The sequence below is a fragment of the Jaculus jaculus genome, chromosome 1, assembly GCF_020740685.1.
Source record: "Jaculus jaculus isolate mJacJac1 chromosome 1, mJacJac1.mat.Y.cur, whole genome shotgun sequence".
NCBI lineage: Eukaryota > Metazoa > Chordata > Mammalia > Rodentia > Dipodidae > Jaculus > Jaculus jaculus.
This window is the reverse complement of record NC_059102.1, coordinates 108,667,356-108,691,993: the sequence shown is the minus strand read 5'-3', so window position 1 is coordinate 108,691,993 and position 24,638 is coordinate 108,667,356. Positions and strand designations below refer to the sequence as shown.

The following is a 24,638-nucleotide window of genomic DNA, read 5'->3' as shown; positions in this document are numbered from 1 at the left end:
AGAAGGGGTGGGTGGGACGACAAGCCCCGCCCCCTCCGCGCCTGGCGTGTCACGGGCTGCCTGCGGGCGCCGGCTCTGACGGTCGCAAGTGCTTTGGAAACCTTTCCTGAAGGAAGCGGTCCGATGCCTTGCTCAGTGTGAGTCTAGCTGCTAAGGGCGCGGGCGGACGGGATAATTGAGATTAAGGCGCTTGCCTGCGAAGCGTAAGGACCCAGGTTCAATTTCCCAGAACCTATGTAAACCAGGTGTACATGGTGGCGCGTACATCCGGAGTTCGTTTGCAGTGGCTGGAGGCCCCGGTGAGCCCATTCTTTCCATCTAATAAATAAATTGTTTTTAAGGCTGGGAAGATGGTTTAGAGGTTAAGGCTTTGCCAGCAAAGCCAAAGGACCCAGTTACAAGAATTCCCCAGCACTCATGTAAAGCCAGATGCATAAGGTGGCGTTTGTGTCTGAAATTCCTGTGCAGTGGCTGGAGACCCTGGAGCACCCGTTCTCTCTCTCTCTCATTCTTTCTCAAATAAATATTTCAAAACCAAAACAAAACAAAAACAATTTTTTAAAATGGGGATTCTGGAATCAGACTCCCGGCCTGCGAGTTCTTGCCAGCATCTGTCACTGGCTCTTGATCATAAACCCTCAATTTGAGTGTGGCTTCCCTTTGTCTCTGAAGCAGAAAATAAAACAGAGATCGCAGTGTTATGGAAATTCCTGAATGCAGCCGGGTGTTGTGGCCTACACCTTTAATCCCAGCTCTCGGGAGGCAGAGGTAGGAGGATCCCCGTGAGTTTGAGGCCACCCTGAGACTACATAGTGAATTCCAAGTCAGCCTGGGCTAGAGTGAGACCCTACCTTGAAAAAAAAAAATTACATATATATATGTATTTGAGAGAGAGAGAGAGAGTAGTACACTTGTAATGAGCATTCCTATTGTATGAAAAACACTTGTAATGAGCATTCCTATTGTATGAAAGGCACTGACTTAGCCAAAGCCACCCAGGAAGCCAGAGCAGAGGTGGGACTAGGGCCCTGGACTGTCTCCCAGCCCCATGCTCTTAGAAGCGGTGGGTTGGATTTCAAGGCCTGAGTGACTTTCCGTACTAATAGCAGAGCCGCATGGGAGGCAGAGGAGAATGCGTTTTGAACACGGGAAAGAAGCTGAATGTTAACATTCAAGGCTGATTATAACTTCAGTGATTGTGAACGGGGAATGTTGCAGATCCAGAGTCAGTTTATCTTGAGCTAGGAACCCTTGAAGTGGCCATTTGGTACCAACCTCTGTGTCTAAATTAACACCCTGTGACTAGTAGGGGAATCCTTTGGAATGTATGAGCAGAACTCTAGCTTTCACAACCCAAAAGCTAACAATATCATCACATAGCAGCTGAGGCATATAAAAGCTATTTCTTCTTTGCTGAACCCCACCTACCTGAAGATGTTTGAAAAATGATATGATTCATGACTTTCCTTGTTCTGTTACTATAATAACTTTATGCAATTGATAACACGTTGAAACATGGAATTTGGAATAACTTAAATCTGTTGTTCCCAGACCATGGTCACTCATATTTGGCTTCAGAATAAACTATCTTTTAATCTCTTATTCCCTTTGAGGTGAGAGCTGTGCAGTTTTGTTTGTTTTTGCCTTTGTTTTGTTTTGGTTTTTCGAGGTAGGTTCTCACTCTAGCTCAGGCAGACCTGGAATTCAATATTCAATATGTATCTCAGGGTACCCTTGAACTCACAGTGACCTTCTTACCTCTGCCTCCCAAGTGCTGGGATTAAAGGAGTGTGCCACCACACCAGGCTGGGCTATGAGTTTTTGTGGGTGTTTTTGTTTGTTTGGGAGGGGTCCTATCAGAGGAAAGGCACATTTGAAACTCTGAGAAGTCCAGCTGGAAGAGAGCTCTGGAAATCATTCACAGCAAAGACCAAGGAATACCACTGTGGTGGATTGAATGTAAACAGCCCCATAGACTCAGGTATTTTATTTTATTTTTATTTATTTGAGAGAGAGAAAGAGGCAGATATAAAGAGAATGGGCATGCCAGGTCCTTTGGCTGCCACAAATGAACTCCAGATGCATGTGGCACCTTGTGTTTCTGGCTTACATGGGTCCTGGGGAATTGAACCTGGGCTGTTTGGCTTTGCTGACAAGTGCCTTAACCACTGAGCCATCTCTCCAGCCCGACTCAGGTACTTTAAAAAATATTTTTATTTATTTATTTGCAAACAGAGAGATAGAAAAGAGACAAAGAGAATAGCCACTGCTGATGAACTCCAGATGCATGTACCACTTTGTTCATCTGGCTTTATGTGGGGACTAGGCAATTCAACTCTGGTCTTTAGGCTTTGCAGGCAAATGCCTTAACCACTAAACCATCTCTCCGCCTGACTCTTAAAAAATATTTTTATTTATTTATTTGACAGAGAAAGAGGGAGAGAAAGAGAATGGGCACACCCGGCCTCTAGCTACTGTAGATGAACTCCAGATACATGCACCCCCTTGTGCATCTGGCTAATGTGGGTCCAGGAGAATTGAACCAGGATCCTTTATTTTTGTAGGCAAGCGCCTTAACTGTAAGGCCATCTCTCCAGCCTCCGACTCAGGTATTTTTGATTAAGATTAAGGGGCTGGAGAGATGGCTTTGCAAATAAGGCATTTGCCTGTGAAGCCAAAAGACCCAGGTTCTATTCCCCAGGACCCACATAAGCCAGGTGCATAAAGTGGTTCATGCATCTGGATTTGTTTGCAGTGGCTGAAGGGCCTGGCATGCCCATTCTCTCCCCCTCCCTCCCTCTCAAATAAATAAAATAAATATTAAAAAATATTCATGGTGGCATACACCTTACCAGCACTTGGGAGGCAGAGGTAGGAGGATCACCATGAGTTCAAGGCTACCCTGAGACTACATAGTGAATTCCAGGTCAGCCTGAACTAGAGTGAGACCCTACCTCAAAAGACAAAAAAAAAAAAAAAAAAAAGGCCAAAGTGTTGAGAAGTGACATTGGAGTGTTAGCACTCAGTGTGAAACACTTCTATCATGTCCTCCAAGGCTCAGGGAACATTGTGGAAGAGGTGGTGGAAAGAATGTAAGAGCCAGGGCTGGAAAGATGGCTCAGCGGTTAAGGTGCTTGCCTGCAAAGCCTAGGGACCCACGTTCAGTTCCTTGGTGCTCACACCATGCCAGATATACAAGGTGGCACATGCATTTGGAGTTCATTTGCAGTGGCTAGAGGCCTTGGCGTACCATTTTCTCTCTATCTGCCTCTTTCCCTCTCCTTCTCTCAAATGTATTAAAAGCTTCTTCCTTAAGTCTCTAATAGGCACCCCTATTAGGGATGTGTCATTGGGGGTGGTAATCTAGGGTCCATCCCTTAAAGGTGTGTTGAGAGCCAGTTTGAGCTCTGGCTGTTCATGCTTCCTGGTGTTGGTCTGTGTGTATGCTAGGATGTATGATGGAGTGAGCCAGCCTCCTCGATGATGGCGCTTCCTCTGGAATCTGTGAGCCTGAAATAAACTCTTCCCTCCCACAAGCTGCTCCTGGTTGGGGGTTTTTCCAGCAAGGCCCAGGTAAGCACAATAAGCACCGACAGAGGGTGGGCAACATGGAGGAAGCAGAGAGGGCACGAGCCCACAGAGAATCAGTGAGGAGGGGAGGTCAGCTGTAAAGGCCCTACTACTGGAGAATGAGGAAGAAGAAAAGACCAAAGGAGAACTTGGAGAAGGCCACTGCAGACAGCCACTTTGATAGCAAATGGGGAGCTGAGGAAACAAGTGGAACAAGAAGAATAAGCGCGGTATTGGAGCAGGTGGGTCCCAAAACTGATGAGTTTAGGCAGTGCATGCTGGGAGACCAAGGAGGAGCAGTGAAGGAAGAGGGGAATGGAAGCTGGGCTCACTCTTGCGAAGGACAGGGGTGTGTTCCATTAGTTGCCAGGAGCTTACTGTCTCAAGTTTCAGTGGCTGAGCAACAGATCCTGATCCCAGGGAAATGAAATATGACACTAAAGAAACTCAGTCATTTTTGGCAAAGAAAACTACTGTTAGCCAGGTGTGGTGGCTCACACCTATAATCCCAGCACTCAGAAGGATGAAGTAGGAGGACTACCATGAGATGAAAACAGCCTTCAGTACAAAGTGAGTTACAGGTCAGGATTAAATAGAGAGACCTTGTCTCAAAAAAATATATTGTAGGGGCTGGAGAGAAGGCTCAGCAGTTAAGGTGCTTACCTACAAAGCCTAAGGATCCTGGTTCGATTCCCCAGAACCCATATAAAGACAGATGCAGAAGATGGTACATACATCTGGAGTTCGTTTGCAGTGGCCAGAGGCTCTGGCCCACCCATTCATTCTTATTCTCTCTCATAAAATAAATAAATAAAATACATTTTCCAGGTGTGTATGTGCCACCACGCCCTTAACCCCAGCACTTGGGAGGCAGAGGTAGGAGGATCGCCGTGAGTTCAAGGCCACCCTGAGACTACATAGTGAATTCCAGGTCAGCCTGGGCTAGAGTGAGACCCTACCTCGAAAAATAAACCAAAAACAAACAAATAAATAAAATAAAAATACAAAAAATTAAAAACCTCTACCTCACTGCAGTAAGGAGTAAAGGGTTTTGTTTATTTACTTGCTTGTTTAAAATTTTTTTGTTTATTTTTATTTATTTGAGAGCAATAGACACAGAGAGAGAGGCATATATAGAGAGAATGGGCGCACCAGGGCCTCCAGCCACTACAACCAAAAACCAGACGCGTGCACCCTCTTGTGCATCTGGCTAATGTGGGTCCTGGGGAATCAAGCCTTGAACCAGGGTCCTTAGGCTTCACAGGCAAGTGCTTAACCGCTAAGCCATCTCTCCAGCCCCCCTCCCACCTTTTTTAGTGTTGGAAATGAAACTCAGTACCTTTGGCATGCTAGGAAGTGTTCTGCCACTGTGCTTCATCCCCAGCACAGGATGCAATTTATTCCACTCTTGGTCTTGTTTAATGGTCATTTTAGTGCTTTCTATAGCTTTTTCTGCTTGGTTAATGAGTCAGTATTTAATTTGTCCAAATGTGTGGGAACATGTGGGAAGGTTTTTCAAAACAAATTAAAAACCAATGAGGGACTCCTTCTTTTGGCTGGCCGGAGAGGGCAAAGAAAAGCTTTCTGGAGAAACTAGATTATTTGTCAGTGAAGTTGAGCATCCTTAAGTTCCACGTTAGACCTGAGGCCCAGGGGCTACCCAGACAGCTGCTGGGAGTGTGCTCCGCCACGTCGGCTTCATGTCTCGTGCTTTAACACAGCTGCCTTTCCTCTTGTCTGTTGTTCCCTCTGGACCATGAGCTCCTTGGGGTCAGGAACTATGTAGAACACTTACAAGGAACCAACCCTAGGACAGAGCCCTGGGGACATGCAGTGCTGAGAAGAGGCACAGACCTGCTTTCAGCCATTTATTCGAACCTTGTTCTGGAGCCCAGCAGAATCAGACACACCTGTAATCCTAGCATGCTGCCAGGAGGCTAAAGCAAGAATATCAGAAGTTCCAGACCAGCCTCAGTTACATAGTCCCTGTTTCAAAATGAAAACAAGGGATGGAGAGATGGCTCAATGGTTAAGGAGCTTGCCTAAAAAGCCTAATGACCTGGGTTCGACTCCCCAGCACCCACATAAAGCCAGATGCACAAGCATGCATCTGGCATTCATTTGCAGTGGGTAGAGTGCCCACTCTCTCTCTTCTTGCAAATAAAAATAATTATTATTATTTTTGGGGTTTTGAGGTAGGGTTACACTCTAGCTCAGGGTGAACTGGAATTCACTGTATAATCTCAGGGTGGCCTCGAACTCATAGCAATTCTCCTACCTCTGCCTCCCAAGTGCTAGGATTAAAATGTGCCACCACACCCAGCTAATAATTTGTTTTGTTTTGTTTTTATTTATTTGAGAGAAACAGAGAGAGAGAGAGAGAATTGGGCACACCAGGGCCTCTAGCCAGTGCAAACAAACTCCAGACGCTTGCACCTCCTTGTGCATCTGGCTAATGTGGGTCCTGAGGAATCGAGCCTTGAACCGGGGTCCTTAGGCTTCACAGGCAAGTGCTTAACCACTAAGCCATATCTCCAGCCCAATTTTTTTTTAAAGCCAGATGTTGTGGTGCACACCTTTAGTCCCAGGATTCAGGAAGCTTAGGTAGGAAGATCTTGAGTTCATGGCCAACCTAGGGCTACAGAGTAAGTTCCAGGTCAGCCTAGGCTTGAGAGAAACTCTGCCCTCACCCCCACCCCCCATTGCAGTGGTCAAGATGTTTGTCTGCAAAGCTTAACAACCTGGATTCCATTCCCCAGTATCCACATAAAGCCAGATGCAGAGTGGCATGTGTCTTGAGTTTGTTTGTAACAGCTAGAGGCCCTGGCATGCCCATTCTCCCCAGTCTGTTTCTCTTCTGTTTACAAATAAAAAATAAATAAATAAATTTAAAAGAAACAAAAGAAATCATATTCTGCAGGGCTGGGAGTGTCTGGAGAGCAAGGCCTGGACCACTGATTGCTGTGTTTCCTGCACCAAGCACAGGGCTTCTCAACACTTAATTGATGCCAGTAAACATCTTCTGAATGAGCAAACGTGGAAAAAAAAACGATGGTAGAGACTGAGGTATAACTGACTTCATCTGTTTATGCCTCAGACCTCAGTCAGCTTCTTAGGTGAACATGACTGTTCCTAGTTGTGGCTGAAGTCAGATTTCTGTCAGCTTCCTCTGCGGAAGAAATGAGTTATCAAGCTGCTCACTGAAACCCCAGCTGTCAAGGACCTGCCCCATGTCAAGTGACCAGAGTCTGAGTCTCCACGGGTCTCAGTTGTTCCTCAGGCAGCCCCCACCCCTGCCTTTTTTTTTTTTTTTTTTTTTTTGAGGTAGCATCTCACTCTAGCCCAGGCTGGCCTCGAATTCACTATGCAGTCTTAGGGTGGCCTTGAACTCAGTGATCCTTCTACCTCTGCCTGAGTGCTGGGATTAAAGGCGTGCACCACCATACCTGGCACCTCAGGCACCTTTGCTGTCCACACCCACTTCCTGCTTCCTCATCCTTGGTCCTCTCCCTAGGGGAAATGGTCTTTACGCTGAGATTTTCACCTCCAATTCCTTCCAAATGGTGATAATCTCTTCCTGCACGCCACAGGATGGGAACCTGTACAAGGCCATAACAAACGCAGGGTTGACTAAGGTGTAGCTCAGTGATAAAGCCCAGGGTTCAACCCCCAGCAACAGAAAGGGTCAAACACCCCAAAGCAGATGGTCTAGAATAAATAGGCCCAGGTTCACCTCCCAGAGGAATCTGAGCTGATAAAGCCTCAGCTTTCCTTCTCCTGTTTGGTGAGGAAAGCCACCACTAGAGGGCGGCAGTGAAGACTGCAGAAGACAAGGCCCTCCAACAGCCCCTGGCCAACATTGCCTGAGCTCCCTAACCTGTGGCTGCTGCCACCTTCAGACACTTCATGCTTGTTCCCTGGCCTCATCTCCCAATTGGGTGGGCCCTGCCTCTCCCTGCAGCCCAGCAGGCGGGACAGGGAGTTCATGATGCAACTCCATCTCCTCTTCACACCCTGAAGTTTTGTTTGATTTTTCAAGGTAGAACACCTCCAATTTACAGATGGGAAGCTGAGTTAAGAAACAAAGGGTCTTTTGCAATTCATCCAAGTGGTGCCTGGCAGGGCTGCCTCTGGAGTGCAAAGCCTTCTTCGTGAAGAGTGAGAGGTACTGAAGCAGTGTGAGCACATCCTGAACTTTTGGGACCCACTAGGGCTTGTGGGTTACTGTGTGTGCTTGTCTCTGCTGAGAAGAGGCCTGAGTACTCTGCTTTGTTGCACTGTGATGTGAGTGAATTTCCTTCCGTGACATTCTGCCTCAATGTGGGCCCACAATCTCTGAAACTATAAACAAATTGGAGAGCTGGGTTGGAGAGATGGGTTAGCAGTTAAGGCACTTGCCTGCAAATCCAAGAGGTCCAGGTTTGATCTCCCAGGACCCATGAAAGCCAGGTGCACAAGATAGCGCATGCATCTGGAGTTCATTTGCAGCTGCTTGAGGTCCCGGTGTACCCATTCCCTCAAATAAGTAAATATGCATTAAATATATACTTATATGTATTATTATATAAAATATATATTAAATATGTAATTTGAGAACTTTTCCACCAGAACTAAGAACCAGGTGTCCTAGGGAGGAACAGAGACAAACAACAGTTTAGATTATGGGAGAGGTATAGGAATCCCAGATCAGCCAGTCACTGATAGCTATGTGACTGTCTAAGGCAGGTCACATTAAATCCCTATTTTTTCAGGGAAGTGGAGGGCTGAGAGGCACCTCAGTGAATGACCACCTGCACCCTTTCTCCTCTTCCACCTGAAGTGGCCTCTAGAGACTAGTATACCCTGCTCACCCTGCTGCAAGTCCATAGGGGTCCAAGACACCTGGCTGGTGTGATGAACTTACCAACCTCCTGGCCTTGCCTCTTCAGGAGCCTCCTCCATCTGCCTCCAACACAGCTGACACCTTCCAAACCAAGCCCTGAGCTACTTTTCCTCCAGAGGGAAAGTGGAAAGAAGACCATGAGGTAGTGCCAACCAGACCCTGTTGATGGTTAGAACTCAGTGGAACACTCTGGGACCTGGACAGCAGTGACCTGTCAGGGCTCTGAGCTCAGCCCCAGTATGCAATGAGAAATCAGAGGTGTGTAGAGGGGAAATGGCTTAGAAGGCCCAAATACCAAGTGGCCAGAGCCCAGGGCTCTGCTCTGGGATCTCAGTGTGAGATGTTACTCCTTTTCCTCAGGCTAGGGCAGGGCTATGCTATTGCACACCCTCTACCTCTAAGACCCTTCATTTGAAATAATTTTTTTTTAATATTTTTTTAAATTTTATTTATTTATTTTTTGAGAGCGACAGACACAGAGAGAAAGACAGGTAGAGGGAGAGAGAGGGAATGGGCGCGCCAGGGCTTCCAGCCTCTGCAAACGAACTCCAGACGCGTGCGCCCCCTTGTGCATCTGGCTAACGTAGGACCTGGGGAACCGAGCCTCGAACCGGGGTCCTTAGGCTTCACAGGCAAGCGCTTAACCGCTACGCCATCTCTCCAGCCCGAAATAATTTTTTTTTAAAAAAATATATCTACTTATTTGACAGAAGAACAGGCAGATAGAATGGGCAGGCCAGGGCTTCCAACTACTGCAAATTAACTCCAGATGCATGCACCACCTTGTGCATCTGCCTACATGGGTACTGGGGAATTGAACATAGATCCTTAGGTTTCACAGGCAAGCTCCTTAAACACTAAACCACCTCTCCAGCCCTCAGATTATTGGGCTGGCTAACTGGCTCTGGGAAGACCTTCCAGGCTGATTGCAGTCTTGGGTTTTCTTGCAGAGCAACTGTTTGGCTGCCTGAAGTCTGCTGGTAACTCGACTCCCGATTGAAACTGTCAACACAGCGGTATCATCAGCCTCATTAAAATTCATGTCAGCACAGCCTGACTGAGTTGGAGAAATCAGAAGGTCACAGAAAAGGGTAGAGTGCTTTGTGGTTCTGTCTAGCCCTTCTCTGGTGATAGGGTGGTATAGCCAGAACAGGAGTACCAAAACACGAGTGATCGACTCTGCCCTTAAGTTCTTTCACTACCTTATCAGGACACTGTGGGCCTGTTGTAGGCTTTTTCCCATGCCTTAGTTTCCAGTGCCTGTCTCTCATCTCTACAATGAGCAATGGCTCCAGTCTTTCATGGGACATAGCTGTGGCCTCCAGTGGAGTAGTAGTCTGCTGACATTTCACACTCAGGCATGCTTTGAGTCATACCTTCAATTGACCCCACACGAGCTGGCCAGGCCTGGTCACCCAACCCATCCTAGCTCATATTGAGCAGACATTCTTTAACTGTAAAAATAAAAACATTTTCTCTATGTACTGGAAGCAAACCCACTTTTAAGTCCTTCAAGTGGGTGACAAATCCAGAAATGTAGTCTATTCTGTGACCTCATCATCACAAAGCTTGCTTCCCAGAACTTTCTGGCACTCTTTAGCTAAGGGAAGCTGAGCCTCTCAAGGGCAGAATCATGCCAGAAACTTCTAGTAAAACTAATTTTGAAGGAAAATCATAACAGAAGCAAAATCTTAGCTTGAAGATTGCCTAAGCTTAAGTGGAAGGTCAAGCCGGCATTACAAAGGCCTTCTGAAAGCTGAGTCCAGTTTACTTCTCCAGCCTCACCTTCCATTCCTCTACTCCTGTCAAATGTGCACCTTGACAGAAAGAAAAAAGAAGGGCTCCTTGGTAACTAATGTCAGCATGTTCTACCAGTGACCACTTTGCTATGACTCTCCCTTTCTCCCTTCCTATTTTTTGTTTTTGTTTTTAAATTTTTATTTATTTGAGAGAGAGAGAGGAGGCAAAGAGATAGAATAGGCACACCAGGGCTTTCAGCCACTGCAAATGAACTCCAGATGTGTGTGCCCTCTTGTGCATCTGGGAAATTGAGCCTCGAACTGGGGTCCTTAGGCTTCACAGGCAAGCGCCCAACCACCAAGCCATCTCTCCAGCCGTTTTGAGCTTCTTTAAGGCAGGGTCTCACTGTAGCCCAGGCTGATCTGGAATTCACTATGTAGTCTCAGGGTGGCCTCGAACTCATGGTGATCCTCCTACCTCTGCCTCCCAAGTGCTGGGATTAAAGGCATGTGCCACCACACCCAGCTCTCTCCTTATTTCTAAACCCTACTTCATACTTGTTACCCAGCTTAAATCATCTCGAGAAATTTCCCCTGGAAAAGAGGCCTGGACCCCTTGTTGCTCAGCTCTAGAGAGCATCCCTCACATGCTGGTGTCTTTTCTTACTTACTGATTACTTACTTACTTACTGATGAGCAGTTCAGGGATCTATAAGTACCTCTTTTTTGTCCAGCTGTAATGAACATGCCATATCCTAAGGTAGACACTGGAAAGTTTAAAGCAAGTTCTCTCTTCTTGGCAGCTGGGAAGGTCATAGTAGCTGCCCCTGAGTTCTGGGACTCTCCTGGCTCAGCCTCCCATTTTGGTAAGCATATTGGGATTAGATGCCCGAATCAAGGCTGAGTGCTGGCAATCCATGATCAGCAAGCTTGTGGATCAAGTGTCTTTACTCACTGAGCCATTCCCACCACCATCCTGGATAAGCAGAACTTTTTTCTTTGATTTTTCAAGGTAGGGTCTCACTCTAGCCCAAGTTAACCTGGAATCTCAGGGTAGTCTCGAACGCACAGTGACCCAACCTCTGCCTGGAATTAAAAGGCCTGCACTACCATGCCTGGCTTTACATACAAAACTTTTAAAGACATCCAGTTTGCAAAGAAACCACTTTAAAACATACTAAAGAGCTGGGCATGGTGGTGCATGCCTTTAATCCAAGCCCTTGGGAGGCAGAGGTAGGAGAATCACCGTGAGTTCGAGGCCACCCTGAGACTACATAGTAAATTCCAGGTCAGCCTGGACCAGAGTGAGACCCAACTCAAAAAAAAAAAAAAAACCATACTAAAGGCATCAAAATAAGAGACTGAGAGGGGGGCGGTTATGGAGAATGAAGTTGTGAAGAGGAAAGGAGGGAGGGTTATGGTTTATTGTCTACAATCATGGAAGTTGCCAATACGAAAACAAACATTAAAGGCTTATGAAGTGGAACTAAATCTTATGGTTGAGGAAGATAAAGTCATACAGCTTTAATCAGAAATCAACTGTTTGCTTTGCAAAGACTTGAATTAAAAAAAAATTATGTTGGGTGTAGTAGCACATGCCTTTAATCCCAGCACTTGGGAGGTGGAGGTAAGAGGATCACCATGAGTTCAAGGCCACCCTGAGATCACACAGTGAATTCCAGGTCAGCCTGAGCTAGAGTAAGACCCTACACCTCAAAACCAATTTTTTGTTATTATTATTTGAGAGAGAAAAACACAATGGGCATGCCAGGGCCTTCACCTGCTTTAAATGAACTCCAGACACATGTGCCATCCTGTGCATCTGGTTTACATGGGAATCAAACCTGGGTCCTTTGGCTTTGCAGGCAAGCACTTTAATAGCTACATCTTTTCTCCAGCCCAGGACTTGAATTTTAAAGCATGTAATTTCCCCAACCCTCAAATTTTCCAGTACAAAAAAAACCTGCATTATTAACAATACAGTCAAACATCTATTTACACTCAATGGTCAAACTACTGGACAGACTGCAGACCACTTTCCCCTTCCCTCAACCCCATTTTAAGAGCCTTAAGAATAGAGAGCATTTCCACTTATCATATTTAGACTGAGAAGACCCAGAAGTCAACACAGGTCACACGGGAAATGATTGCAGAGCCATAATTAGAACACAGATCTCAGGAGTCTGGTTAAGGCCTTTCCCTCCATGCTGCCCTTCTTTAACTTATGACTCAAGCCAGTTTTTCAATTCCAAATATATTACCTTTTCTATTGGGGGAGCTGCTTAAACTCAGGGACCTGGGAATCAGATGCTCAGAAGTCCTATACAACAGCAGCAAGATCCTGCTCTTCAGTCTTTGAACACAAGCTTATAGCTAGAGCCCAACTTAAAAATGTAAGCATACAACTAGGCTTTACCAAAGAGTAATGTGTTTATTTCACTTAAAGTCTTAAAAAATATTTTTTTTTTGGCAGTTGTCACATAAAATGTCCTAATGTGTAAAAAAACAAAACAAGAAAAAAAAGCATGAAAAAACAGACCCAAAATGTTAAGATTTTATTTACAAAGCTTTTTGTTGTTGTACAGAAAGTAAAAATGTTGTTACAATCCCAGTGTAACTGGCAGCCACGGACGGTTGACTCACCAATCACAGCTATCCACGCTACAGCAAGAGTCTTACACAAAAACCTAACAACGCTTACACTTTTGTTGGGGTGAGGTCCCCAAGCTTGGTGGTGGATTACCAAGAGGGACTAAATGGAGGAAGGTGGAATGTCACAGGAACTATTCTTTGGCTCTTTGGGTGGGTGGGTGTCCTGGGGTTTGTATCACAGCTACCTTTTTTTTTTTTTTTTAAACAGCTACCAAATCCATGAGCAGTCCAACCAATACTGAACAGTTCTGTTTCTGCAGTTCATTTGGGTCTTAATCATCTTCTCCTTCATCATCTGTTTCTCTCTTTCTCTTTTCGCCTTTCCCGCTCTCTTCCTCTTCTGCATAATAACAAAAATTGACTTTAAGACCATTGAAAAGACATTCTGCAGAGGACAGTGCTAATGAAGGCAACAACGTTTTGGCGATTGGAAGATTAGTACCTCAATTCATTCACTACATTAATCCATTTTTTTTCCTTAAGTTTTTCGGCATCAACAATCTAGCATCTACTAAAATGCATAGCCAAGACTTGAGTGACCCCATGAGTTTCTGAGTCATACTTGTGCACAAGTGACCCTAGGCAAACAAAACACAAAACCTCAAGACAGGGAAGCAATTGTGACATTCTGAGAATTAAACACAATAAGGTATTTAGCATTAATAGTCTAACTCCCTAATTAATATTAGCTGAAAAGTGGCTGGAGAAACGGCTTAGCAGTTAAGGCACTCGCCTGCAAAGTCAAAGGACCTAGGTTTGATTCCCCAGGATACATGTAAGCCAGTTGCAAAAGCAGTGCATGCAGCTGAAGTTTGCTTGCAGTGACTGGAGGCGTTGGTGCGCTCATTCTCTCTCCCTCTTTCTCTATGTGCCTCTCTTTCTCTTAAATAAGTAAATAAAAATATTAGCCACAGAAAGAATTTCTAGTGCTCTGGAAGGAGGGTCCCTTGAGTTTAGGGATTCAGGTCAGTTGGGCAACATAGTGACACATCTCAAATATAAACAAATGGAGAAATGTTCCTGGTGGTGCACAGCTTTGATCCCAGCAGTCAGGAGGCAGAGGTAGGAGGATCACTGTGAGTTCAAAGCCACCCGGAGAATACCTAGTGAATTCCAGGTCGGCATGGGCTACAGCAAGACCTTACCTCGAACACACATACACACACAGGGATTTCCTAGGTTCCTATGTCCTTGAGATATTTGAGACACAAAATACTGTTTAATCAACTACTTAAAATCCATGATCTTAAATGAGGTTAATAAAATGTACATTAATTCATGTTCCAGAAAGCTCCTTGAAGGCAGTGACCAAATCTTAGTCAGTTCAATATCCAGCAAGTTTAGACCAGCGTGCGATAGCTGGTGCTGACCAGTATGAAGAAGTGGGAGACACAGCAACACCTGAATTCACAGACCCAAGCAAGGCAGGGAGCATGTGCTTTCAGGGAGGATTCATTAAGCTGGCTTTGAACTCACAGTAGTTCTCCTAACTCTGCCTCCTGAGTGCTGCAATTAAAAGCATGCACCACCAAAACCTGCTCAATCACAATTATCAATTAAGCCTTATTAAAACTCAATATAGAAATCTCATGCTTGGCAGCTAACCAAATGAAAACCTTTAAAATGAGACTGATCAGGAGACATCAAGTGTTAGTCACCACAGTAGCAGCACATACCACAGCTGCATTGGTGGAACTGTGCAGCCAGTAAATATGCAGGAGGACAACAGGGGCCAGGTTCAGGTGTATTTTATTCTAAAAAGATTCAGGTATTATGACTCATGCCTGTTAATCCCAGGGCTCAGCTAGGGCAACAGAGGAAGACTGGTCTCAAAAAAGCTCTAAATTATAAGTACTTTCATCTAATTTCTAACTCAGGGGAAGCAAGGTATATGCATCAGACCCACCTTCATCCTCATCCTCATCTTCATCTTCTTCATCTTCATCAACTTCTCCATCATGTCCAAATTCTTCTTCCTATGTAAGAGAACAGTCTACAATTATTACATTCTGCCAAACTAAAATAATACAGACCTGAGCTTAGTAGCACGTGCCTGCAAGCCCAGCACTCTGGAGGTAGAGGGTGGAGGATCACAAGTTAAGCCATCTTCTGTGAATAAGTCATATGGAAACCAGAAGCCATAGATTGTTACTAGAAAATTTTCAGTGCCAGGGATGGGATACCTTCCAGTGAGAGTGAGTTCTTGGCCAGGATATCCCTGATGCCCCCAAAACATTACAGACCATTGCTGAGGCTTTTGGTTCCCACCAGGAATAGATAGATGGTAAGACCCTATTGCTGAAGATTCCACATACTTGGACTACAAGGCCACTGACAAATCCTGCTGGAGCTGAGCTGAAAACCTCCATAGCTGACAGAAAGCTGGAAAAAGCCATGCTACATGCAGTTCAATGGGAGAGAGAGAAATCACCAGTGGAATACTCAACAGTGGACACTGGAAGCCTTAATTGGGCCAACCAGGCCAAATGAGCCAACATGTGCAATAGTGGCATGTCTGTTACGGGGGAAACCAACCAATCTTACTTGGACTGGAGGCCTGCTCCATGGGAGGGAATACATGCGTGATACTGAAAACCTACAACAGGGGTAGTCATGAGCCATAGGGGTATAATATCTGCTTCTGTCTGACTAAATGTATCTACCATGCTCAAATTGCCCAGTAAGCACTTCTCCTAATGTTTGTACACACATATTAATGCCACTCTCACTTTTGCTTAGAGAACCTTCTCTTTTCAGATGGCAATTACTTTGGGATGACTCAGAAGGCACCATAGTGCTGAGAAGAAATCACAGAGGAGTGCTCAGCACTGAAATCTCTATCACACCTTCCAAGGCTCAGGATCCATTGTGGAAGAGGTGGTGGAAAGAGCCAAAGGAAGGGCAAGACTCCTTACAATGTGCTTCTCCAAACACAAAATGGCCTGCATATCCATGACCTCACAGTACCTGACACCACCAACACGAGGCCATCATAATAGGAGGAAAACAGCATATCAAAATAAAAGAGATTGATTGAGAGGGGGAAGAAGGGGTATAGTGGAAAGTGGAGTTGCAAAGGAGAAAGTGCGGAGAGGGAGGAAATTACCATGGGTTATTGTCTACAATTATGGAAGTTGTCAATAAAAATAAAAATAAAAAAATAGCCGCGTGTGGTGGCACACACCTTTAATCCCAGCACTCAGGAGGCAGAGGTAGGAAGATGGTTGTGAGTTTGAGGTCACCTTGAGATGGCACAGTGAATTCTAGGTCAGCTTGAGCTAGAGTGAGACACTACCTCAACAAATAAATGATTAGTCCTCCTCAGCTACGCAGTGAACCATGTTATCTCTATCTACTTTGCTCTATGTACAGAGATGCTACATTTTTTAATGAGCTTAATTTAAAAAAAAAAAAAGTGAAGCTGAGGAGGTAGCCCAGGAGGTGAAGTGCTTATAAGTCCCTTGGATCAATCTCTAGTGCCACAGGAAAAAAATTCTTTTAAGCCAGGCATCATGACCAGACTACACAGCAGAGGAAGTAGAATCGCACAATGAGTCTACTTTTGTCTCAGAAGTTAAATACACAAAAGTTAAAAAATAAAAATTGAGGAGGTGGAGAGATAGCTTAGCAGTTAAGGCTCTTGCCTATGAAGCCTAACTAAGGACCCAGGTTTGATGCCCCACTGCCCATGTGAAAATGAAAATTGAGGAGCTGGAGAGATAGCTTAGCAGTTACGGCTCTTGCCTATGAAGCCTAAGGACTCAGGTTTGATTCCCCACTGCCCAAGTGAAAATAAAAATTGAGCTGGAGAGATAGCTGGTACATGCATCTGGAGTTCGTTTGCAGTGGCTAGAGCCCCTGGTGTGCCCATTCTCTCTCTAGCCAAATAAATGGAATATTTTTCTAGCCAGGCATGGTTAAGTTCATGCCTTTAATCCCAGCACTCAGGAGGCTGAGGTAGGACGATCTCAGTTGAGTCCAAGGCCACCCTGAGACTATAAAGTGAACTCCAGGTCAGCCTGGGCTAAAGTGAGACCCTACCTTGAAAAACCAAAATAATTAAATGAACAAAGTTGAAAAAAATCAGGAGAAATGGCTTAGTGGTTAAGGCACTTGCTGTGAAACCCAAGGGTCCACATAAGCCAAATGTACAAGATGGTGCATGCTTCTGGAGTTCATTTGCAGTGGCTGGGGGCCCTGGTGCAACCATTCTCTCCCTCTCCCTCTCTCTTTCAAGTAAGTAAAAAGTTTAAAAGTCCCAGTATTTGAGGGCTGGAGAGATGGTTTTGTGGTTAAGGCATTTGCCTACAAAGCCAGAGGATCCCGGTTCTACTCTCCAGGACCCACGTGAGCCAGATGCACAAGAGGGCGCATTCATCTGGAGTTCACTTGCAGTGGCTGGTGTCCCTTGCATGCTCATTCTCCGCCCCCCCATGAATAAATTATTTTTTAAAAAAAGTCCCGGTATTTGGGAGGTAGAGACAGGAGGGTCAAAAATTCAGTCATCCTCACTACAGAGGCCAGCCAGAAATACTGTCAAAACCAACCAACCAACACTCAAAATTTAGTAAATATTAAACTAAAATTTTTTTTTTCCTTAAAAAATTGACTATTCAGGGCTGGAGAGACAGCTCAGTAGTGAAGGCATTTCCCTGCAATGCACACCGATGCATGTTTGATTCCCTAGTACTCATGGCTAGAGGCCCTAGCACACCCAATTCTCTCTCTCTCTGCTTACAAATAAATTTATATGTATGTAAACTATTTAGAACTGCATTTGCTAGAAAAGTGTTAATTAGCATAGCAGTTACAATTCAAGAAATTAGAATATGGGCATACCAGGACCTCCTAACCCTGCAAACAAACTCAAGAGGCATGCACCACTTCGTGCATCTGGCTTTAGGTGGGTACTAAGTAGGAAGAATCAAACCCAGGCCATCAGACTTTGCAAGCAAGTACCTTTAACTACTGAGCCATTTTTCCAGCCCTTATTTATTTTTTTCTTTTTTCGAGGTAGGGTCTCACTGTATCTCGGGCTGACCTGGAATTCACTCTAGTCTCAGGGTGTCCTCGAACTCATGGTGATCCTCCTACCTCTGACTCCCCGAATGCTGGGATTAAAGGCATGCACCACCACAGCCAGCTCCTTATTGATTTTTTATTGACACAGGATTGATCTCATCCGAGCCCTGACTACTGGGACTTCAGGGGTGAGCTACCATGCCAGGCTAAAAAATTATTATTATTACTTTTTTTATAATCATGGAAAATGTTAATAAAAATTTAAAAATTAAAAAAAATTACTTTTAAAGCCACAAATTTCAAAGCAGGGTTGAGCAAAGATTTCTTCCTATAGAAATTTTTAGAACGGTATGCATGTGATGTACTCTTAGGGCCTTTAACAACTAGGTGAATTATATATCCCACTACATTCTTACACAAATACACACATACAGTCACATTCTCTTTCCCTAGGAGACCTCTTGCTATTTAGGTTATGCTTGCCTTGAACTTATGAACTTCCAGGTACTTAGATTATACCTATGCACCCCAATGTCCAGTTACATTCTCATTCTTATAGGGCAAAGCTGAGCTGGTCCTCTCCTGTCCTGTGGAGTTCTCTACTGTATTAGTGGATATTCATAAACGAGGCTCAGCATTTTCATCCTCTTACACTACTGAGTATTCCTATTCCTTCCTCCTGAATCTGAGAGGCAAAATTGACCCTGTAGGAACAAGTACTATGTCTAGGCAGCATTCCGTAAACAAAAAGTAAAAGTGAAGACAAAAGCTATTGTCATCAGCCTCAGCCTTGTGTTAGGTCTGTTCTGGAAGCCTCTGCCTTTTCTTTCCTTCTGAGCCCCACCTTTCTTTACATAAACAAGAGAAAACAGACACTGACCTCACCACTGACTTCATCTTCATCATCTTCTCCTTCTACATCTTCGTCTTCATCTTCATCATCATCTTCATCAAACTCTTCCTCCTCACCATCTTCTTCCTCATCATCATCTTCATCTTCCCCTTCTGAAATTAGTCCAAAAATGGAATTCACTGAATACTCTTAATGCTTCACAGGGTGCACCAGTGTATGGGAGCCAGGTACTGGGCGGCAGGAGAAATGCTCAGCTGCAGACATCAGGGGAGACTTGCATGCAGCCCTCTTTCTACAAGCCCCTCATCTAATAGGACAACCTAAAATTAAGAGGCTTGAAGTCTGGTGGCTAGATATATACTACCACTCCTGAGAACATGACAAAGTGTCTGTGATTTGCTTCAAACTCATGCAGCGAAGCGACAGATACAAAACCAGCTAGGACCAATAAGTGCTTAAACTGAGGGATGGGAATATGGGGGTTTGTTTTTACTTAATTCCTATCATTTTTTATACATGAAATTCTCTAAGTTTTTTCCCCCAAGGTAGGGTCTCATTCTAGCCTAGGCTGACCTGGAATTCACTCTAGTCTCAGGGTGGCCTTGAATTTATGGTGATCCTCCCACCTCTGCCTCCAAGTGTTCAGATTAAAGGCATGTGATACCACGCCTGGCCAAATTTCCAGTCTTTAAAAAATGGGGAGAAGGATAGCTTGGGGAGATGGCCCAGAAGTCAAAGGCACTTACTTGCAAAGCCTGCCAGCCTGGGTTAAATCCACCAGTTACCCATGTAAGGCTGGATGGATATTTGTTCACAGCAACAAGAAACTTTGGCATGCATATATACATGTACAGATCCCCTGGTTCAACTCAAATACCGGGAATTAACTATGTAGTCTCAGGGTGGCCTCGAACTCTCGGCGATCCTCCTACCTCTGCCTACAAGTGCTGGGATTAAAGGCCACCACGCCCGGCTCAACTCATTGTACTAAAAACAAAAAACCTAATAGGCAAAAAACTTTCATCAAAGCTGGACGTGGTGGTATAGGCCTTTAATCCCAGCACTTGGAAACCAGAAGTAATGTGGATTGCCATGAGTTCAAGGCCACCCTGAAACTACATAGAGAATTCCAGGTCAGCGTGGGCTAGAGTGAGACCCTACCTTGAAAAACAAACAAAAACAAAAACTCCAGGGATGTGCCTTAGTGATTAAGGTACTTGCCTGCAAAGCCAAAGGACCCAAGTTCAATTCTCCAGGACCTATGTAAGCCAGAAGCACACGGTGACACATACATCTGGAGTTCATCTGCAGTGGCTAAAGGTCCTGGCATGCCCATTCTCTCCCTCACCCCCTTTCTCTCTCAAAATAAATAAAAATAAAATATGTATTTTAAAAACTTTGATCAATAAATTATGAAAACAAAGCTAGACATGGTGGTGCACACCTACAATCAATCCCAGCACTTGGGAGGCAGAGGTAAGAGGATCGCTGTGAGTTTGAAGCCACCCTGAAACTACATAGTGAATTCTAGGCCAGCCTGAGCTAGAGCAAGACCCTACCTCAAAAAACTATTAAAAAAAACTATTTATTTATTTGAGAGGAACAGACAGAGAAAGAGGCAGATAGGTAGAGAGAAAGGGCACGTCAGGGCCGCCAGCCACTGCAAACAAACTCCAGATGCATATGCCACCTTGTGTATCTGGCTTATGTGGATCCTGGGAAATTGAGCCTTGAACCGGGGTCTCTAGGCTTCACAGGCAAGCACTTAATGGCTAAGCCATCTCTCCAGCCCTTTCTTGCATTTCTTATACTCCACAATACCTGAAAACTATTTTGTTTAATTGTTATCTGTGAGACAGATTCTTACGGGAAGGAGAAAAGGCTTGCTATGTGCCTAGGCTGCCCTTTAACTTGAAATAGTTTCCTGTCTCAGTCTTTGGAGTGCTAAGATTAGAGATGTGTATGCCACCACATCCAGCTATTATGACTAATTTCTTTTATAGCAAATAAACAGACTCTGACACAGTGTATTTTCTAACTGCAGCCATGTGTTAAAAGCAGGAAAGCTATTGAGTATTATATAGCTACAACAGATTTTGCTATCAGAAAACAGTCGCTCAGCGAGCAAGAGGATAGTTTAGTGCTGTGCAACTTGTGGGTGAAGGAACACCTCCTGCATAGCTGAGTTTGAAAGGACAGTAGACATGGCCACCTAAGACACCCACAGGTCCTTTAAATGCATTAAAGAATTTCAATATGGAGCAGTTATTGATCTCTAGGTTTGTTCTAAGTTTTATTTTTACATCATTCTAAGGTTTAAATGTCCTAAGAGTTTATTAAAATTGCTCCAAAATTCAACTTTTAAATTTCACGGAGTGTCTACAAGCATAGATATAGAATATTTTCCTCAACATCAAGACTTCAGTAGCATTAATCCGAACCCTGACAAAGCAGAAGGTTACTCACCTTCGTCCTCTTCCTCTTCATCCACACCATCCACCTCTGCATCTGAATCAGGGGCTTCCTGGTCCTCTCGGTCATAGCCATCCAGGTAGGTCAGCTGGGGCAGGAGCTTGAAGACACTCTCTCGATAGTCATTTAGGTTAGTGACCTCACAGTTAAACAGATCCAGGCTTTTCAGACAATCCAACTTTTTCTGAAGGAAACAGCCAAAAAGCACAAGTCATAAGCCAAAGGAACCTAAGCCACCAAACCTATCTCCAAAAGTGGCATAAATTTCTAGGCTCCATATTCATTTAGCTGCTACCCACTCGGTCTTGTACACAGGAAAACATTATCAAGTTCTGTGCCATCTTCCTATCAGGCTCCTAGATATGACCTAGCCCCTGCCTTCCGGCACCTACTCCTCTACAGAACTGTTTTCTTGTGGCGGCATCTGTGTCTCAATCTGAAATGACTTATTAAACCAGACCTTTTTTCTTTTTTCCCATATTTAGGGAAGCACTAAAGAGATTATGCACCCTTAATCTGAAGGCATTTTGTCATTTTATTTTCCACTATGCTCAGGGGAGATGTGCAGTACTACAGGATGGAAATGTTGATAAAGCATGAGGTGTGGTAGTGTGGACAGGAGTCAGTACAGTACAGGGAAAAGAAGAGGGCTCAAGAGTTGAGATTTCAGAAATCAAGTCAACCATTATGATCCTTTCTTCCTTTGCAAGATCTGGGGAAAAGAATGAATGACTATCATCAGACTTGAAGTCAACTTTAGATTTTTTCCATATACCTTGAAGTATCTCTTGTTTGGAACCATCTATCTAAAAACAGTTAAGAAAAGGTCCAAGAAAAGGTTTCTGATTAGCCAAAGTGGGTACAAGAAATCCCCATGTATTTTACTCACGACTTTCAATTGCCTCATTATCAATCAATGGATACATACTTTAATCCTGAGTATGTTAAAGTTCAATTTGGGGTGAATTAACAAAGAGACTGGTGGTAGAGGCAGTATTACAAGCATGTCAGACACAACAGCAGGCCCTCAAAGGAGGGAGGACAGTGAGCAACCAGTAGAAAGCCATACCGAATGTGCAGTTGTACATGGCTGGGTGCCTTCCAGAATGCGGCAGGAAGCCAAGTGCACGTGACTTTATTATATACTTTTTAAAAGAGAACTATCATCAACAAAAAGTTTTAAAAGCTATACTTATGGAAACTGTCAACAAGAGATTAAAATAATTATTATTAGTAATTCCAAATTGAGGTAAAGTTTGATATTTGGTTACAATCTGCCCTCCTCTGCCCCCCCCCCAAAAAAAAAACCAAACCGCCAGCAATAGGCTCTGTGTGTGAAATTAGTTCTAATAAATGTTGACATTTAAGACTTTGATGCTTTATTTGGAGTTACTTCCACATTCGCAGGACCTGGGAAATGAGGACAAGAGATCCTTGCTTTCAGGCCTACAGCATCTATATAATTCTGAGGAAATACATAAATTATCTTGAAAATTGCCTTAGTGCTCTAGCAGCTGACACCACCAGTCCACTGGCCGATTCTGGCTCACCACCAGTTTTGGTAAAATGAAACTGCATGGAAACACAGCCACGTATGGGCTGTGCAAGTCTCCTTTCAGACTGTAAGAATAGAGTTGAGCAGCTGTGACACTGACTATCTGAAAAAACCTCATGAATCTACTACTATCACTGCCTTTACAGGGAAGACTGCTGAGCCCTACAGAAGAATCTTTATCTCCCGAATCAGGAAGAGACTCCCACGCTGGTTTTATTCTCAGAGAAATAAATCCCTCAAAACACAGAGCCAGAGAGCACACAGTAGGCGAATGCTGTATCCCTCAAAACACAAAATGGTGGTGGGCACAGTGGCGCAAGCCTTTAATCCCAGTTCTTGGGAGGCAGAGGTAGATCTCCGTGAGTTTGAGGCCACCTTGAGACTAGTGAATTCCAGGTCAGCCTAAGCTAGAATGAGACCCTACCTCGAAAAACCCAACACAAAATGTACAATGACTGAAGTCTGTGGGGTCAGATATCTGCTTAATAAAGCCATCTCCTTGATGTCTTAAGAAAGCAGTCTTAGCCCTGCTACTCCTAGGAAGAGCTGCTTCTGTATCAGGTTAACGTTCATATTAGGTTTCCTACTGGGCAGGTTCTTCACTTCCAGAAACCCAAGTATGGCTTCTTGCCATAGAGGGAAAATGCTGCAACACCATCGAATAACTAGCACAGTACTAGCTGCTTTCTTCTTTTTTAAGAAAGGAAGGGCCTGTGTAGTTCAAGCTGCCTCAAACAGGTGATCCTCCTGCTTCAGTCCCTTGGGTGCTGGCATTACAGGAATGCATCACCACACCCTGCTATAATATGGATTTTCTTTTCTTCTTCATTTCTTCTTGCCCAGGCTGACCTTAAACTCACAGCCATCTTCCTACTCAACTGGGACTAAAGTCATGCGCCACCATACCCAGCTTACAATATGAATTTTCTTTTTCTTTTTTCTCCTGAGGTAGGGTCTTACTCCAGACCAGGCTGACCTGGAACTTACCTTGAAGTTTCAGGCTGGCCTCAAACTCCTACTTCTGCCTCCCAAGTGTTGGGATTAAAGGTGTGTGCCACCACACCTGGCAAAAATAGTTTCTGTTCACCAAGGCTAACCTAACCCTGTATTAGCCAAGACTAAGATAAATTTAGGTAGCTTTCCCTGAGCAGTTTAGTCCAATTTTTTTTGTTGTTGTTGTTTCCTCCTCCCTCTCCCTCCTTACTTTCTTGAAGTAAGGCCTTGGTCTAGCTTTGGCTGACCTGGAATTCACAATGTAGTCTCAGGGTGGCCTTAAATTTGCAGCAATCCTCCTACCTCTGCTTCCTAAATGCTGGGATTAAAGGTGTGCACCGCCATAGCTGGCTTTTTAGTTTTTGTTTTGTTGTTGTGTTTAGCTCTGTAGCCCAGTTGGCCCTCAAACCCATGATCAAGAGCTCTTGCCTTGGCCTTTCAGGTGGTTAGGATTATAATGCACACCAACATTTCTATAGTATCTAAAAACTGTTTACTTAATGGACTGAGCCAGAGTCAGAACAGGATCTCCAGTTTCTGAACTACATGAACTACCCATTAACAAAATTTGGACATGCCAAATTGTATGCTAGAAAATAAAATGAAAGCAGGTAAACAACAACAAATCCCAATAATCCCAAGTCTCTAGGATTGTGTTTAAGGCCTAACAGGCACAAAATACAGATTAAGCAGGATCCCAATGTAATGTGCAAATAGTACTAAAAATTTTACAACTCTACCATTCCAGAAATTTGACCTAAGCTAAAGGCTAGCCATAATAAACATTAAACATTTTATTAACAATAATTTTGCTTGCCTTCTTAGAATTTAGAAGGGCTTTGGGGATGGTTTGGATGGCCCAGGTCTCTTAAAAAAGGTGTCCAAGGAAGTTTGAATTGA

General features: G+C 44.3%; 1 protein-coding gene and 1 long non-coding RNA gene across 2 annotated transcripts in view; one reads left to right on the top strand and one right to left on the bottom strand.

Moving 5' to 3' along the window:
* Nucleotides 1-81: 81 nt before the first annotated feature.
* LOC123457626 lies at nucleotides 82-7,750 on the top strand. The gene is made up of 3 exons (XR_006635085.1): nucleotides 82-137; nucleotides 3,451-3,573; nucleotides 7,610-7,750. It is a non-coding gene; the product is annotated as an uncharacterized LOC123457626 (long non-coding RNA).
* A 4,981-nt stretch (nucleotides 7,751-12,731) lies between these two features.
* Anp32b (acidic nuclear phosphoprotein 32 family member B) overlaps nucleotides 12,732-24,638 on the bottom strand; it is a 30,020-nt gene continuing 18,113 nt past the window's right edge. Inside the window, exons 4-7 of the mRNA XM_004656951.2 lie at nucleotides 21,185-21,374; nucleotides 18,746-18,870; nucleotides 14,750-14,819; nucleotides 12,732-13,183 (exon numbers count right to left, since the gene is read on the bottom strand). Of these exons, the coding sequence (XP_004657008.1) occupies nucleotides 13,116-13,183; nucleotides 14,750-14,819; nucleotides 18,746-18,870; nucleotides 21,185-21,374 (453 nt within the window). The 3' untranslated portion in view covers nucleotides 12,732-13,115. The remainder of the gene's footprint in view (nucleotides 13,184-14,749; nucleotides 14,820-18,745; nucleotides 18,871-21,184; nucleotides 21,375-24,638) is intronic.